Source organism: Mixophyes fleayi, chromosome 3 (assembly GCF_038048845.1).
Source record: "Mixophyes fleayi isolate aMixFle1 chromosome 3, aMixFle1.hap1, whole genome shotgun sequence".
Lineage (NCBI taxonomy): Eukaryota > Metazoa > Chordata > Amphibia > Anura > Limnodynastidae > Mixophyes > Mixophyes fleayi.
In genome coordinates, this window is record NC_134404.1 from 135,932,753 (window position 1) to 135,950,374 (window position 17,622).

Genomic DNA, 17,622 nt, shown 5'->3' on the forward strand with positions numbered 1-17,622 from the left:
TACCATCTGAAACTCAACTTATTAAAAACAAAATTGGTAATATTTCCCTGATCTCAAGCTTCTCTTTCCATCATTGTTAAGAATACAATAATAACATCAATTTCCCATGGTCACATATTGGGGGATCATCTTTGACTCTGATCTCTCATTTTGAACCTCCTGTTCAATCACTGGCCAAATTTTGCAACTTTCACTTACACAACATCTCTAAAATAATGCCAATTGGGCTCACCAGAAGTGCAAAAGGGAGGTCTAAGCTTAGGATCAAGATCTGATATGTGACACCTTTGAGTTGGTTCCACATTCAAGTCATTTTGTGGAATGGAAATGGGTGTGTACTGTAATTAAAAGTAAAAAAAAAAACAAAAATAAAAACACAAGACAAAAAACGGAGTAACATTTTAATACAAAATGAAAGTGAATTTATACAAAGTTGATGTGTTATAAAGTTATTACATTTTACAGCTACATTTTATATAAATAAATAAATACATTAAAGAAAATGATCCAATTTGTGACAAACAAAATGTGAACCCCGGATAGAACCAAACATAGCATTCATTGAAATCCGTGATTGTTCTCAATATATCAGCTGTGCACACACTAAAGTCTCAATAAATAAATGGAAATTCCTATAATCCTGTGTCAAATACAAGAGAACGGTTTAGCAAAAGTCACTGTAAAGCACTCTGCTCAAAAAACGTTCTTTAGTAATAAGCACATGCAATTTATAATTGTGGTGTTTAGAGCCATTTCGACCAGCAGATTGTTTGCAGATGGGATTATTCTGATGTCAATGTAGAAGGAAGACAGCAGATCTCACATGTATGGCTTATGGTCATTTTCTGTAAGACTGGCTACCTAGTGCATAGAACAAGACATAGGCTAGTGAGCTATACTAAAAACATGGTATACGGCTGAAAAGTTGAAAGACTGACAACTCTTGTATTAAAAATTCAGGTGATAGTTGGAAAACAACAGTGATGAAATATAAACACATCTGTAATAAACACATCACATATTAAGATATTAAAGGGTTTGCCTACTCCTGACTAGACTCCCTCCTCAATAAAACCGGAGTACTCTACCCCTATAGAGCGTATAAATAGTCCCAAATTCTACATTTTTGTCTTAGACCACAATATTCACAAATTTAGTTGAAATAGCAGTTCTAACATATGATTAATGACTATAATAATATAAAAGTACATAACCTAATGAAGCTGATGATAAATATAACAAAGTAAAGCTAAACTTAAGCATAAAGTAATAATTTAAATACAACCTGCTCCTATATACTGTGTAATAATGGAGGCAAACGAACAAAAACAACTGTAAAAGCATGAACACTGTTAGTTTAAATAATTGATGGGCACCTGTGAGCTTCATCTGTGGTACCCACATACTTCCAGGTGTATGCTCTAGCTGCTATAGAACAAATCAGGGTGAAGCTCAGCATCTTATGTGGGGCTGGTGTGATGAGATGGGTGGGACATTGAAACTAGGAGTTTAGCCTGCTGGATACCCCTCTTACTGTCCAAACAGTGTTTTACTTTGCTGGGACTGTGTTGTGTTAACCATGTAAATGTATTTTATTCCCATTGTACAATTCTTAAATCTCTCCTGGTGGTTGCATACACTGCTACTATTATGCAAACATTGCTATTGCATGCACTTCTGTACGCAATATGTATTTTGGCCGTTACATCTTGATGTTGGCAGAAGGCATCCCACTGAGTCATATCCTGTTTTAGAAGACTGCTGGAGCCATAAGTGAGCTGAGAAGTGGGTGAGGCCCATGGACAGCCCCTGGTAAGTGGAGCCCCAATCCCAGGTGGGAGTGTGGGCTAAGGAAATGACCATCTGAAAACACACCACTATGGGAGCTTTAAAATTACGTAGGAAGATGGGGAGGAGGGGGGTTCTCCCTTCAGGACAATGCCAACTAGGAGTCATTACTTGTGTCAGTCTGGCCCAGGATTGTACTTGTATGAACAGCGAAACCTCTGCACACTGTGCTTTATTTTTTGACCTTAAAAGCAGGACATTAAGCTCATTCCCTACCACGTGTGGAGGAGTAAAGAACATGGGTGACTGAGACAGAGATGCTGGAGAGGAGACGTGTGTAGTCCACAGTGTGGTGTACCCTCTGGTATTGCTGCATATTTGATTAGATAGATAGATAGATAGATAGATAGATAGATAGATAGATAGATAGATCTTTAAGAGTCCTGGGAAGGCAAGAAGCAGCACAGAGGCGGCCTGACCTACGGGAAGACCAATCTGTTGGCATTACACCCGTATCCTCAGAGACGGATCCGATTGCTTTGCTTGCCAATCGGTCCCAATTGTAAAGCGCTACGGAATTTGCTGGCGCTATATAAATAAATGATGATGATGATATGTAGGACACATTGAAGTGTGGATGTAATTTTAGAGCTTTTTTTGTATTTTGAAAAATATCTTTATTTTTCAGAGCAAATTGAGATGTGGAAAGGGGAGAAAAAGGGAGCAGTGTAAGATAGAGGAGGAGGTGCATGTGTCTGTGTAAAACTGTACTTATTACTGAGGAGGGTACTATGCAGTCCCTTTGAATGTTAGATGTCCACACATGCGGACCTGGAAGTACAACCTGGTCACAGGTTTAAACCACGACAACCATTACCAAAAACAAGCTACACTGGCTAAATATGCCAAATTGCAAAAATTAAACAATGAAAATAAATCAAATGTTCCACATATTATTTAATTTATCCACAGTACCCCCATGATGATCAAAAGAGTTAATAGGTTGAAAACTGAAGGGACATGTCTACTAAGCAAATAAACTGCAGTTTACCGACCATGGACTTATTAAATGGTAACCTCGCCCAAAACTAAAAAAAAAATAAAAAAATATTGGCAAGTTTACGTGGGAAGGGAACGGATATCCGCCCAGCCTGGCAAGCTGTTACATGGCAGCACAGGAATACCACAGACATTTGGGACACTGGATGAGCCGGCAAACAGCTGGGCATACCAAGTAAATAGAACTGATTTTTTTGTTATCACATTGAACGTCACCAAAACATTTTTGGGTTTTAGGTGTAGTTCTTTATGTGAAGAATTATACTGAAAGTGGAAAATGTTATTCTTTACAATCAGTGATGTACATATAGCCAAAGATGTTTCAGAGCTATGTTGTAGTTGCAATTAGGAAAGCGTACATAATAAGTGTTGCCAGATGGCATTTTCGAATTATACATTCCTATAGATTATAATAGTCACCTGAGGTCCAGCAAATAGTCTTAGGTCAACATATTTCAGGAAGACGTGACAATCTACTGGTCCTCAACACATGTAGGGATGGAAACTCCAAAAACTTTTTGCCACATTGCCTTATGTCAGAGCCTCATGTGCACATTTCCGGGTCTAACTGCAACTGCAGTTTCGGGGTAAGCAACCTTTGCCATAGGTAAATATGTGACTATTGTCATTCTATTTTGCGCTATCCTTTAGAATACTCAAATTTTCAGAATGAACACTGAAGTGATGACATTAGATCTCACCATTTGTAGATATTAATTTGTAGGAGTTTATAACTTTATTATACACAAGTAATGCTAATTTATGTATAAACAGACAGCATTGATGCTTTACAGGTTTATTGTATAATTTATTCATGTAATGATTGATTAACATCTACAATAAATATAGTGGGATAGTCTTTAATATTTGTAAAATAACAGTATTAATTATTAAGCATAGGCACAGGATATACTTTAATGAAAAGATTAGTACATCTAACAAAATGTTAAGTCTTGCAACAAGACTCTGCTGGGAAGAATGATAAGCAGTTTACAATGTGAACATAAAATAAACAGACCCACCCAGCTTCAGATATTCTTATCAACTTGTTGTATTATTATGAAGGTTAATATTTACATCCTTAGTAAGACATGAAAAGTTTATGAATGATCACTGTGCATAGATAAATAGAAACTGTATTAAGTGTTAGTTTACACCCTTAGTGACAAAAATACTGAAAACGATGCCTCAGCCGCAGGATGACTGCTGCCTTATGCAGCATATGCTCTTGGAAATTAGATTATGGCCCCTGTGACGAATATTTCTGCACAGGGTGCACAGTATATTCCATACAACACTGCTGTGTTGAAAGACTTCAATACTAACAGCGAGTCCAGAACTTTTTCTGTGTAATATCCTCTTTACACTCTGCCAAGTAGCACAGTCAGGCTGGAAACACATGTCCTAGGCTGATGACCCAGCTGAGCAGGATGCACATGTCCACTTTAGATAATCGGGGGATGTGACCCATAAACAGCAACATGGAACTCAAACACTGATGACTTTATCATCAATATTTATCCTCCACTGCAAAGGGATTTGCTTCTATAGAGTAACCACACATTATTATAGCTATTACATAAAAATCGATTACAGACAAAAGGTTGCTTAAGTAATGAAACAGACCTGAACATACTCTTGCACCATGTACCATCTCTTTTTACTTACTTTGTCTGCTGCGGGTGGAAGATCCAGCAGAACTAGGGCGACTGGTTTGTTGTGGTCCAGACTGGGAAAATTGTGGTGCTATTGTAGGCGTCTTGGACTTGCGGGGGCTGGCACTTTGCACTTCAGGACTGCGCGGGTGCCAGGCTCTGCTGTAGGAGAGAATAATGGAGACAGATAGAGTAATGACAATGTGTTAATACAGTAAGCCGCCAGACATATGAAAAGAAGCGTTAAATAAATTACAGGCCTAACTGCTTTTCTGTTTTAGGTTCAGTGACTCATTCACCGTGACAAACAGTTTTTTACACTCATTCCTTGATAGACAATAGCACTTGCCTTTCCCAGCTATGCTTCATGGTCGAGAACGTGTTAGTTTAATGATACTGAATATATGAGGCTTACAAAGTGATAAGTGCAATACCTGAAAAATGTAACTATTCTGTAAAGTAAACAAATCCAGTTTGTCCTGTGTGATATTGAGTAATATATAAGTCAAGTTTTAAAGTGGTAAATCTTTTCACTCATCACCAACATGTCCCCTATTGGTTGGGCAGATTGGGCAGAACATTTTGTAATTGCTTGGGACTGCACCAGAGACACGATACATTTTTTGGCTGATGTTCTATGGTTCAGCCATCACCTGTTACTGTGCCCGTTGCTCCTCTCCATACCAATATCTAGAATTCGAGGTGAAGGAGGAGATACTTGTCCACGTTGGTCAGACCGACTGGTTGATGAAAAAAGCTGGGATGTATCTGTGTCAAAGGCTAGGACAAGGAAGATGACGGCAAGCAGTAAATAAGATTAAATATTATAAATTATAATCTATGATAAAATGTTATAAATTAAAATGTAATCTAAAATAAAATACAGTTTATAAAATGTAATCTATAGCTCAAACCAAGACAACTCTAACCTGAACGGATGCAATTGGAGAGGGACTCCTTGGCACTAGGGCAAACTATAAATGAGTAGTGTATGGAGGAGAATTGTTTGCCCTAGGAGTCTATATTACCTAAGCATATGTTAGGCTATATGTGCACCTCATCTAGAGCTTAATATTTATGGTATATTTCACTTTTTGTGTCATACCAGTGCTGGATTATAGGATTGTTCTGGCCAGAAATGTGAGTTTTATTGTGTTACTTTCTTTAGAAGTATACAGAGGATTATGAATAAACAAGATTCAGTTCTAGACAAGCACTGCCAGTTTCATTACCACTCCTCCATACACTATACTCGTCAACAGTTTGCCTTAGCACCAAGGAGTCCCTCTCCAATTGTATACACTCTAATAGGATAGGGGTCACATATATCCGTCTCCTTTTGGCAGCTTTTCACTACAGCTCTACATAAGGAGCGCAGTTGATCATTCCACTCGCACTAACCTGAACTGAAACTCAAAATTAGATCATTCCGGGCTATTAAACAAGAAGCATAGACACTCAATCATCATTTAAAGTAAAGCACAACCATGAAACAAGTTAGACTAAAACACCTTTTCAACAGTATCTAGTTTCTGCTGACATAAAAATCTTGCTAGTCTGCTTTTTCTAGAGTCAAGGCATCAAAGTAAACTAATACTGACACAAAAGAAGAGCTTTTGGAAAGGAGGACGACACATGCATTGTTGTGAATCGTGTGGATGCTGGCTGATCCTAGTAATAGACATACAAGACTAGAGCATCCATGCATAGACAGTTTCCTGTGAAACAGGAAAAAAAGTCAGATTTCCTGGTTGCTCTGGAGAAGATTTTGGACAGAATAAATTTCTTTGAACATCTGCACGTGATTGCCACCTGCTCCAGGGTCACATTGCGAACACTGTCAGAGATGTCTACATCTTTCATGATGAAAACATTGTACACATATAAGCAGGTGTTGTTCTACCACAATGCCTGTGGTTGTATCTAGCAACTCTGTCCCTAGTGTAACTAGAATAAACTTTAACCTGTTCCTCCCTTTGCACAGATTCAAATGCTTTCTCTTAGCTAATGTGTATCCTATCCTAAGGCTAGGTACACACACTACAGAAAATTTCTCCCGCTGTGATATCTTTAACAATTTTACTAACGACTAAAAGTCCCAATCAGCATGGCAAATCATACGTACACACTTACACGATTTTACATGATTTATCTTCAGATTTGTGCTCTTTGTCTGTTATAACCATCTGCTAAAAAGATCGTGACTCTGTATACTCTATGGCAGTGGTTCCCAAACTGTGCGCCTAGGCTCCCTGGGGTGCCTCAGTGATCTCACAGGGGTGCCTCGGCCAGGGCTAGTGGTAAACAAGGCGGGAACTATTTGGTAATTATTTTGGCTTAGGGGTGCTTGAGAAATTTATGGAAACCCTAAGGGTGCCTTGAACTGAAAAAGTTTGGAATCCACTGCTCTATGGAGATCTACCTACACTGCTGGTCATTAGTGCATACACACTTCAAAATTTGCTCATTCGTATTTATAGAGCTTTTTAGTCAAATCAAACGACAAGATGTGCTTTGGAAGTATAAAACATGATCGTTGGAGCGTACACACTAATGTGATATTGGACCTAAGTGACGTTTATCGCGTAATCTGTATGGTACTTGGATGAAAAGCCATACTCAGGAGAGCAAATTCACAATGGATATGTTGCACTCCACAAGAAATGTTTACAATGAACCAACATTCCATACACTAACATTCCATACACTAACGTTCTACACTAACAATTTAACAGATAAAAGTGATACAATGTGGTGCTGAATTGTCTGCAATTTTTGATCCAAAAATATTAAAACCATTTTCAAGTTAAGGCTCTGCAACTCTTGGGAGATAAAATGATGGATAAGCATATTTGTCTTACATGTCGATGATGCACAGTAATCAGCAGTAACAGGACGGCTTCCACTACGTGTGGGGGGTCTTGTTCTGAAAGAACTTGAAGGACCTGATCGGGGCATTATACTTTCTGGCCTAGTAAAAAAAGATATAAATTAAGGAGTAATGTTACTACAAACCTAAAAGCTTTCATTTAAAAGCTCAATATTCATACCACATATACAAAACAAAACAAGGTTATTTACAATGGGAATAAAATCCATGATGTACCATCTTCATTTAAACTCTGCTACTTGGTTGTGCACTATGCACATATACAGTATAAACGCACACACATTTACCCAGAGTTTGCTGTTGGGTCAGTACTGCAGCCCCTTGCCGGCCCCGTTTATACGCTACCCATGAGATTCTACAAAGTTCTATCTAAGATTTGCTTATTTCTTTCCTCCTCCAAATGCTACACAGCTGTAATTTGGAAACGTTTCATTAACTGCTAGATTGACTTTCATATTGTAATTAACAACTCTGGGTAGTGTGAAGAGAAAGAGACTGTGTGCCATTCTCATGTCTGGTCAATCATTTGTAATCATTTCATTATACTACTTTTTCTTGAGCACATCTGCATGTCGAAAATTAATGGGCTCCCATCTAACAAGTTTACACAACCACCAAGCATCTGAGAAAATAAAGTTCATTTGGGCTCTTAAAAAAAAGCTCAGCAGCCTCTTCTAACAGCAGTGTACAACTTCCAATTTTGCTAAGTAGACTCCACTTTTACGAATAGCCGTTTGTTCTTCCGCTTTTGTGAAAAAAACTGCTATATGGTAACACCTACCATTCATCATAATCCAATCAAATGCTGTGCAATTCCAGAAATGTGCTAAGTGTATGCAGGCGCACAGTGCAAGTATATGCACAAATAAATTACAATATAAATGAACCAAAAAGTCTTACTCCTTCGGACACTCTGCACTTCTATCATATGACTCTTCCTTATGACTACCAAGCCACTAATGCTGTGTGCTGCACATTTTCTGTCTATTGTAAACAGCCTCTGGTGTTCATGGACAATATACAACTCTCCATTCAAATGGCACAAACTGCAAGAATAGTAATATTTTAAAGTGTATACTTATACAGAGTTTAAAAGTGTTCCTCAGCTCTCTCCTACAGATAATTAACAGTCATCATCATCATTTCAAATTCCATAGCGCTTTACAATTGGGGACAAACACAGTAATATTCAATACTGGGTAATACAGACAACGGGGTAAGTCTTAAGTATACCAATTCATGATCCTATTCGTTAGACTGATTAACTTGTACATTGTATTATTTAAGGTGCTTAAAGAGAACGGTACATAAAGATTGGAGCTTTCATTGTGCATATAGAGCATCAATTACATACACCGTATACACAGTTCGGTGAGTGCTGGGGGTTACAGGTCTTTGTAGTGGTTCATCAACACTCTGCAATACACCAGGAAACATTCTCTTCTTCACTTTGAGTGTATGGGTCATGATCTGCAAGGTGAGGTCAATTTGTTATTATTATTATTATTATTATTATTATTAAAAACAGTTATTTATATAGCACCTACATATTACACAGTGCTTTACAGAGAATATTTACATCTGTCCATGCCCCAGTGAAGCTTGCAGTCTATACTCCCTACCACACACACACACACACAGACACACGTGCGCTCATTAGTGTTAAGATCACAGGGATTTCCACTGATCAAATATTATTACAATTTCATTAGAGAAAAGATGCAGCAGATTACCTCTGTAAGTCGCAATAATAAAATGAAACGGATCTATTGAAGATTCCTATACAGCACATTTACACTATCAGTATTGCAAAGTGACACTGCTACAAAGGCAGCTTCCAGAATTCAAAAAAAATAAACCGTGGAGATTGCAAGCTCACCAGGTGTAGGTCTGATATTCAAAGACTACAACCACTATTGGGAGATTCACCTCAGATTTGGCACTTCTACTGAAGGTTCCCATAGAGAGACACCACAGATAAGTGCATCAGTTTATAATTTTGCTAAAATATGTTGTATTGCAGCTGTAGAAATTCAGCCAGAGAGTTTGCCCTGGTTAAGAAATATTGCAGCTTTTCATCACATACTGATTAAGCTATATGCCATTCGGAGGATAGTATTTTCACACTGGATAAAAATAAGCTGCATGGGAACTATAAAAATTGCTCAATCTAGTAAGCCAGAAACAATTGCAGAGTGCTTTGAACTACTGTTATTCGGGAGTTCAAACATTATATTCAACTGATTCATTTCATCCATCACTTATTATTCAGCTCAAGAACATGTACTCAGTTGCTGATCTATATATACACTTAGAGGAATATTGCATACAATCTCAAAGATGATTGCACTGATCAGGACTCATTAGTGTTATATTAGTGGAAATGCACAATGTTCTATATTAACATGTGTAGTCTAGTTTTGATAAAGTAACTTACAAATACCTTATATACATTCATTTTCTCCATGAACTGCATGTAGATGGGGTTAATTGATTCCACAACGCTGTGTCATACAGATTGTTTTACTGCTGAGAAGTAGACCTAACCCATTTGGCTATAATCTGGTTTGCCGCTGGCCAACCCCTCCACTGCGTGTCATAGAGAACCAGCAGGAGTCCGTCCTTTAAACACTGGAAGTTCAATTCAGGTAAATTTTACATGATCCTTTAAAGAAGACGACCACCCTGTCATCCTGAAAAATCAAGATGGGAGACCTGGAGGACAGGCCCCCAATTCTGAAGAAATTCTAGCTGAAGAAATTGCTAGGAAGGTAATTGTCCAGGTGAAATATTTTAACTCTGTTGTCTCCAAGGGATCATTGGAGGAAGTTGAACAGCCAAAAGAACAAAGTGAAGATCCTATGGCACCATCAGAGGCATATAGTTAATCTGGATGTGTAAAACACCATGCAACAAAGTCTGAATCAGAGATGAAACCTACACTCTAACTGAGCTATGCCTATGGCTACGTCTTCCACACCATATGATAGTTTCTTGCAGATACTGGCTTTCTAGCCTTCAACTGATTACGACTGTATAATATCTTCGGACAATTCTTTGGCTCTCAGGATCCTGGCTTTAACAGCCATTTAACAAGGTCTTGATGTAGGATATGCCCCAGGTATATTCCTACAGAGGAAGTTGCCGCGCCCTGGGCCTGCCACCATCCTTATAATGCTGGCATTTCAGGCTCTTCTTAACCAGTCTGCCATGAGCATCTCAGGAACCCCCATCTCTCTTGCCCCTCTTTCAGAATGTGAGGGAGCATTGATATTGGGGGTAGGCATAGACCAACCGAAAGTACCAAGGAACGGTCATGGAATGCACTTGGGATGCCAATAGATCTCTGGTTCTGGAGCATAACATGGGCCCCTTTTTGTTGTGTAGAGAGGCAATTATGACGACTGCCTACCGACCCCAGCTGTGCATCAGCTCTGGATGAAGAGACCACTCTGCCAGGAGAATGGAGTGCTCCCAGCAGAATGGAACTCCTAGTTCCCCTGTGAAGGTTCATATACACTACGGCGTAGCATTGTCTGACTGAAAACAGACAGGCCTACCTTTCAGCACAGACTGGGTCCCTGTTAGAGCATTATACACTGATCTGAGCTCCAAAATGTTGATGGGGAGCTTTACTTTGTCCTTGGACCTAAGACTCTGTAGGTACAGACGCAACATCACAGCTCTCCAGCCCTGAAGACTTACGTCCGTTGATACGAAGGTCCAATATGACATGGAAAAAAGGGTGATGCTTGTTCAAGCGGTCTTCTCTGAACCACCACCTGAGAGACAGATGTCCCTCCTGTCGCAGACAGAAAAGCTGAGAAGCCAACTGAATATTTGACCTCAATCACTTTCTCAAGATGTCTAGAAATGTGCAAGAGTGGAACATGGTGTACTGAGCCACTTCAAATGTGGAGACCATTTTCCCCATAAACTTCATGCAGACCCAAAACCCACATCACCAACAACTTAATAGTTTGGATCTTGTCTCCCAGAGGGAAGACCCTCTACTCTCCCTTTTATCAAAGATTAGCCCCGAAAACACCACCCTCTGATTTGGAATCGGTTTGAATTTTTGATAATTCAAAATACGCTCATGTGATTCCAGTACCTGAGCTCTCCTTGTCCAGATGAGACCACAGTTTTGGAAGCTGAACCTGCTTTGAGAAGATTGTCCAGGTAAGGTACAATGGTGATTCCCTCGGATCACAACAGGAAGCCCATTACTGACAATACCTTTGTGAGCCCTAAATTGATCACTCAGCCACAGGTACAGCACAGTTGTGAAACCCATTGTTCAGCTCTAGCTCCTCCAGTGAGTGATCTTCTGGCGGGCTTTTCCTTGAATGAAAGCCCGTTGAGGAGGAGGAACCATTTGCAAGGGAGTGTTCCTACCACTAGGCGCTAGTGCAATGGGAGCATTCTGTCCATAAGACAGGTTCCCACTGAATCCCTTGCCCCTAGTGGCACCAGCCAAAATGAGGAGCGCCACCTGGCCAGATAATAAACCCTGGCAGAGTCAGTGAGTCATACCTCAAACAGCCTTCTGAACTCCACTGAGAGCAAGGGATGAATGGCTCCAGTAACCGCAACCATATTGAAAATCCCTTCTGAAGCGAGAACACAACAAGAAGCTTAAGTCTTTCAGAGTTAACTATGAAGTGTTGAGCAATGGCGCCCTCACTGCAAACCCAAGTTAGCAGTATTCCCCAGATAGGATGCTGGAGAAATGAGCCATTGTAGAGGCATCCAGGAGTGATTATCTTACAAGCAACCACCATCACAGATACTGAACCCCCATAATTCTGCTATGTTCAAGTGCATACAATTTAGTTTTTAATATGGTTGAATATCAGTTTTATTATAATGAAAGTGTTGCAAACCTCAGCATGATACAACATTATAGTTCCTTAAATGCAGCTTAGCTATGTGGAGGTAGACATACCCCAAGGTACTCTGTGGTCAGAAGCTTTTCTCCAGTTAGTTCTCCAGGTTGTGGTTGAATAACTTCATCCTTGTCCAAATCAGCTTCCAAGACATCTTGCTCTTCCTGAATATAAAAACAGAGTAGATTTCAGTAGAATGATAAATTCAAAGTGAACCTGCATAGTCATCAAATTAAATAACAAGTTATTACATAAACATTTATGTACTTTTCTTTTTTTACCTGAAGCACCATTTTGGAATTGCAGTGATTTTTATTTTTGGGATTTGTATTCTAAGAAGCAGGAGTGTCCTTTAAGTGATGTACTTTCCCATTTTGTTCTAAGAGGTCTCATTCAATTAAATAAGAAATTGTTCTCCTCACTACTACTTTTTGACAACCGCATGTGTGAGGTTTGAGGACACACTCATTAATATGGCACTGGCTGCCAATGGTGTGGATGACTGAATGAATAGCTACAGTAGGTAGATAAATGATTATATTTATATTTCATTTAAGCATCAGTAAAATCTGGAACCTTACAGGTTCTTTTTTAAAGCAATTAATCTAATATATTTGTAAATCTTTTTTTATTGTACAAAGAAATAGGCAAGTTTACATCACGTCAAATAATTGCAACATAATTTCTCATTGTACAAATAACATTTTTCTTTTTCTATCACAAACAGAAATGAGAGAGGAAAATAAAAAAATAAAAATAAAAGAAGGTGACAGAAATTGAATGGAAAAGAGAAAAGGGCAAGAAAGGAGACAGAGGGGGGGAAGAGAGAGGAGACTGAGACTAACTGAGTCACTGAATAGTGTGTTTTCCTGGTGTTTCTCATGAAACATACTACGACTTCCTATTAATACCAGTTTAGCTGAGCATTTGCCAATCATTCACATTTTGGATAAAACTTAACCTCATCCACCATCATCAAAGATTTCTCAGTAAAGACCACCTAGTATCCTCAAAGACCCGCATGATATGGAGCCGAGTCGATTCCTTCAATGTGTCTATGTATGCACCCCATTTAGCATGGAAGCGCTCCACCCCTTTCTCTAAATCATTGAAGGTGGCTCGTCTGTCGAAATATAATGTTTCCATCAACTCCGATGTGACCTCCAATATCGATGGGGTCCTTTTGGATGTCCAGTTGCCTAGAATGGCTTTCTTTGCCAAGGTGACCACAATTGTGAGTAGCGGTATAATCCGCGAACCTTCTATCTGATTTTTCCAAGAATCAAAAACTGCGAACAATAGTACTTCATAGTGAGCCGATACTTGTATTTTAAAGGTAAAGTTTATATATGTTACCAGTTTATTCCAAAACTTAGCAATCTTTGGACATGACCACATGTTGTGTAACAGAGAGGCCTGAGCTTTCTGACATTTCGGGCATATACCTGTTTCTGTTGTTACCATAAATCGCCTCTGCGATTGTGATATATATGCCCTGTTAATTGTTTTGATGTGAACTTCCTGTAGTCTGGCAGAACTAAGAGCTTTCACAGTATGCTTCATATAACCTAACATCTCTCCTGGGGGTCGTAGATTCGGTAGGTCTTGCTTCCAAGACTCCCATGTTTTGGCCCACACCTTATCAAGCAATTAATCTAATATAATGAATCAATTGACCAGCAAAAGAAATCATGTAGTACTCTGTAAGAATGGTTATTGCGGACAAATGTATTGTAAACACACTGATGGTATGGACCATCTGAGAAAGCCACTAAAAGAACAAATCAGCAGCGGACATTAGGTTTGTTAAACACCACAGGTCCTGTCCATTGTTCTTGATGTTGAGTGTGAGGGAACGGTGTCTACCAAGACTGAAAAGCCTACGGAGTTCCCCTGTACGTGGGTAAATACTTACACCCAGGCAGATATCCAACTTAACCAATGGTAGCTTTTACTAATGGAACAACAACAGCAGGCTGTCCACACGTCTTTTCAACAAGTTGTGTTCAGACTTTTCAAACCAAACAATGTTCAAAAATAATTAGAGACCAGTAATAGATTCTAATACTGTTTAATCCTTAGGATCTGAAGCTGTTATTCAAGAACCAAAGGATTAGAAGCTCAAACAGGTTTCTGGAAGAACACCCAATACACTCCATCCTCATGTGACACCCTTACAGAACAAGAGACTCAGACAGCCACATGTAAAAAAAAATCCCTTATGCAACACCAAACTACATTACAAGCTTAGTGAGTCAAGCAAGCGAGTGCAACGATCTGTATAAATTCTTTCAGTCTACTAAGTAACAACCGACACTGTATAGTTCCAAAAGCGCAGTCTGAAAAAGTTGGTTTCAGTTGAAGAGCGCTACAATATCACGTAGAGTAATAAAAGTGGACTTACATATCAACCTTTCTCATGTCATTCCAAATGGATGTTTAATTTTCCAGAAATGACTGGCAAGTGGAAGTGGTCTGGTGGGCTTTCCCACCTCTGTTATATCCGCAAGAGATAGGCTGATCAAGATGCAATCTCGCCAGACTCCAGTGCACTGGCCACACTATCCACAAAGAATGTAACATATGTAGGACAGAGGAGGACACACTCTTCCACTTATGGTGCTGCCCCATGATAGCAGGCAGAGGTGGTACAGTTACTCTTCACCCAACATCTTCATTTAGTTTAATAATTAGCTGCTACAGTGGCAGCCAGAGAACTATCATTCCTATTTTTCTATTTGACAAAAGGAAGCACAATAAAATGGAAAATTATGCAAACCTTTTAATTATCTTCTGGAAAACCATAGCCAATACTGCCCTACCCTTGGAATAGGTTACATAGATAAAATGTAGCTGCCTATAAAAATTCCTAAATATTTCACCTATTTCTAAAACATTACCTAATGTCTCCATGGCAGTTTCCATAAGCCCAATAGGTTGTGTATTATTCAGTTGGATTTTCAGTCTCTCCCCCTAATCTATTACCAGGTAGATGGTAAGTGGTGCAAATTCTTTTTTCTGTTATTATTCCTATGTTGTTTGAAATCACTTTATAAATGACAGCACCATCATAAAATAATTTTGTTTTTTAATATGGAAATATAATCACCACTGATTACTACTCAAACCAGATCTCCTCTATGCTATTATTACTATGATTATATTTGTTATTTCTTTTTATTATCAAGTATATGAATTTACAAAATCTATAGCACATCACTATCCTATTATTATGTTAACCTTATAATTTAACTTTTGGGTATAACCTTGGATTCTTTAAGGTTTTTTTTTTTATTAAAATTGATCATTTCTAATTGACAGTTCATAATGATCGGTTTCAGGATCTGCAAAGAATAGTATTTCACCTGTGGTCTGTGTAAGAATTTACTTGTTGGTTTTCGCAAGAGAGCAGTTTGTTCCTCCCTGATGGTTGATATATGCTTGATTAAATCTTTATGAGCTTTTTCTGCAACACATGTCCTCTGATTAGGGAATTTAGCACCATTCTTAGTTCTAAGCACATTTATTAAAAGTCTGTACACTCAAGTCTGGGTATTCAGAGTCTTTAGGTTCCCCAACCTTCTCATGGCTAATGATCTTATCCAGTTCCAGACCAAATAAGACATTTCCTGACATGGGCAGTGACTCAAGAGACTTCTTAGATTCTATGACTGTCTCCCAATTCTTAATCCTAAAATTAGTTGTGCAGAACCCCTGAAGTTGAAGTTTAGTTTCAATGAGCTAGGCATCCATGACTCTTCCCCACCCCCATGCAGAAGCTAAAATGGGTCTGAGATTGACCCCAGCCACAACATACACTATACGGACGCTTGACCAATACACTAACAAGGACTATAATGATACTGTATTCAAATACATAGACTTTAATATGGAGTCGGTACATCTTTTGCAGCGATAACAGCTTATACTCTTCTTGGAAGGCTTTCCACAAAATGTTGGAGTGTTTCTGTGGGAATTTGAGCCCATTCATTCTGTAGAGCATTTATGATGTCAGGCACTGATGTTGGAAAAGAAGGCCTGGCTCGCAATCTCCATTGCAGCTCATCCCAAAGGTGTTCGATGGGGTTGAGATCAAAGCTCTGTATGGGCCAGTTAAGTTCTTCCACATCAAACTCCTCAACCATGTCGCTATAGTCCTTGCTTTGAGCACTAGGGCACAGTCGTGTTGGAATAGAAAAGTGCCTTCCCCAAACTGTTGCCACAAAGCTGGAAGCATAGCATTGTCCAAAATGATTTGGTATGCTGAAGCATTAAGATTGCCCTTCACTGAAGATAAGGGGCCTAGCCCAAACCCTTAAAAACTAACCAATACCACTATCCCTCCTCCACCATACTTCACAGTTGGCATAATGCAGTCAGGCAGGTAACATTCTTCAGACATCCGCCAAACCTAGACTTGCCAATCTGACTACCAGTCAAGTGTGATTCATCACTCCACAGAACATGTTTCTACTACTTCACAGTCTAGTGTGTGTGCGCTTTACACTACTCCATCCGACATTTGGCATTGGTCTTTATGATGCGAGGCTTGCACGCAGGTGCTCGGCCATGGAAACCCATTCCATTAAGCTCCCGCTGCACAGTTTTTGTGCTTACATTAATCCCAGTGATAGTTCGGAACTCTTCAGCTATGGAATCAGCAGAGCGTTGGCGACTTTTACACACCATGCACCTTAGCAGTTGTGGATCCTGCTCTGTGATGTTACAAGGTTTTTCCACTTCATGGGTGAGTTGCTGTTGTTCCGAAACGCTTCCACTTTCTAATAACATTGCTTACAGTTGACCATGGAGTATCCAGCAGGGATGAAATTTCACGATCCGTCTTACTGCCAAGGTGGCATCCTATCACAGTACCGCTCTTCAGAACGACCCATTTTGTATCACAAATGTTTGCAAATAGAGAATGCATAGCTAGGTGCTTTATTTTATACACCGCTGGCAACGTGTCACGACTTAGTATAGCGTACCTGCTATCGTTGGCACTACTCGAAGGAAGGTGCGGAGTCTAACGTGCCCCTGGTATTCCCCAGGAACCCCCACAAGGAGGTATGGACTCAGCTGCAGGAGATACGCAGGTCGCGGTCCTTCCACGAGTCGGATAGCGAAGCACGAGAAAGAATTATCAGACAAGCCGGTTCGGTAACGGTGCGGGGAATGAAGGTACACAAGGGGAATCCGAAGGGAAGGTGAGTCAAGCCGGGTCAGTAGCGTTCTGGAAGTGCAGTACAAAGGGATACCCAAAAGAGGTAGTCAAAGGCAATCCGGGTCACAAGGGTCACAGGCAGGCAAATATTAAGAGACAAGCAATGAACTGGAACAC

General features: G+C 39.5%; 1 protein-coding gene across 6 annotated transcripts in view; it reads right to left on the reverse strand.

Annotated features, from left to right (window-relative positions):
* Positions 1–393: 393 nt before the first annotated feature.
* Positions 394–17,622, reverse strand: part of ARMC9 (armadillo repeat containing 9) — a 125,744-nt gene continuing 108,515 nt past the window's right edge. For 3 of the 6 annotated variants that reach the window (XM_075202379.1, XM_075202376.1, XM_075202375.1), the window contains 6 exons: positions 12,341–12,445; positions 8,747–8,862; positions 7,364–7,473; positions 5,156–5,282; positions 4,516–4,664; positions 3,641–4,392 (listed from right to left, as the gene is read on the reverse strand). In XM_075202379.1, coding sequence (XP_075058480.1) covers positions 4,358–4,392; positions 4,516–4,664; positions 5,156–5,282; positions 7,364–7,473; positions 8,747–8,862; positions 12,341–12,445 — 642 coding nt within the window. In that variant the 3' untranslated portion in view covers positions 3,641–4,357. Of the gene's footprint in view, positions 862–3,640; positions 4,393–4,515; positions 4,665–5,155; positions 5,283–7,363; positions 7,474–8,746; positions 8,863–12,340; positions 12,446–17,622 lie in introns of those variants that run through there. The other 3 variants (XM_075202378.1, XM_075202380.1, XM_075202377.1) reach the window with 2 other exon arrangements.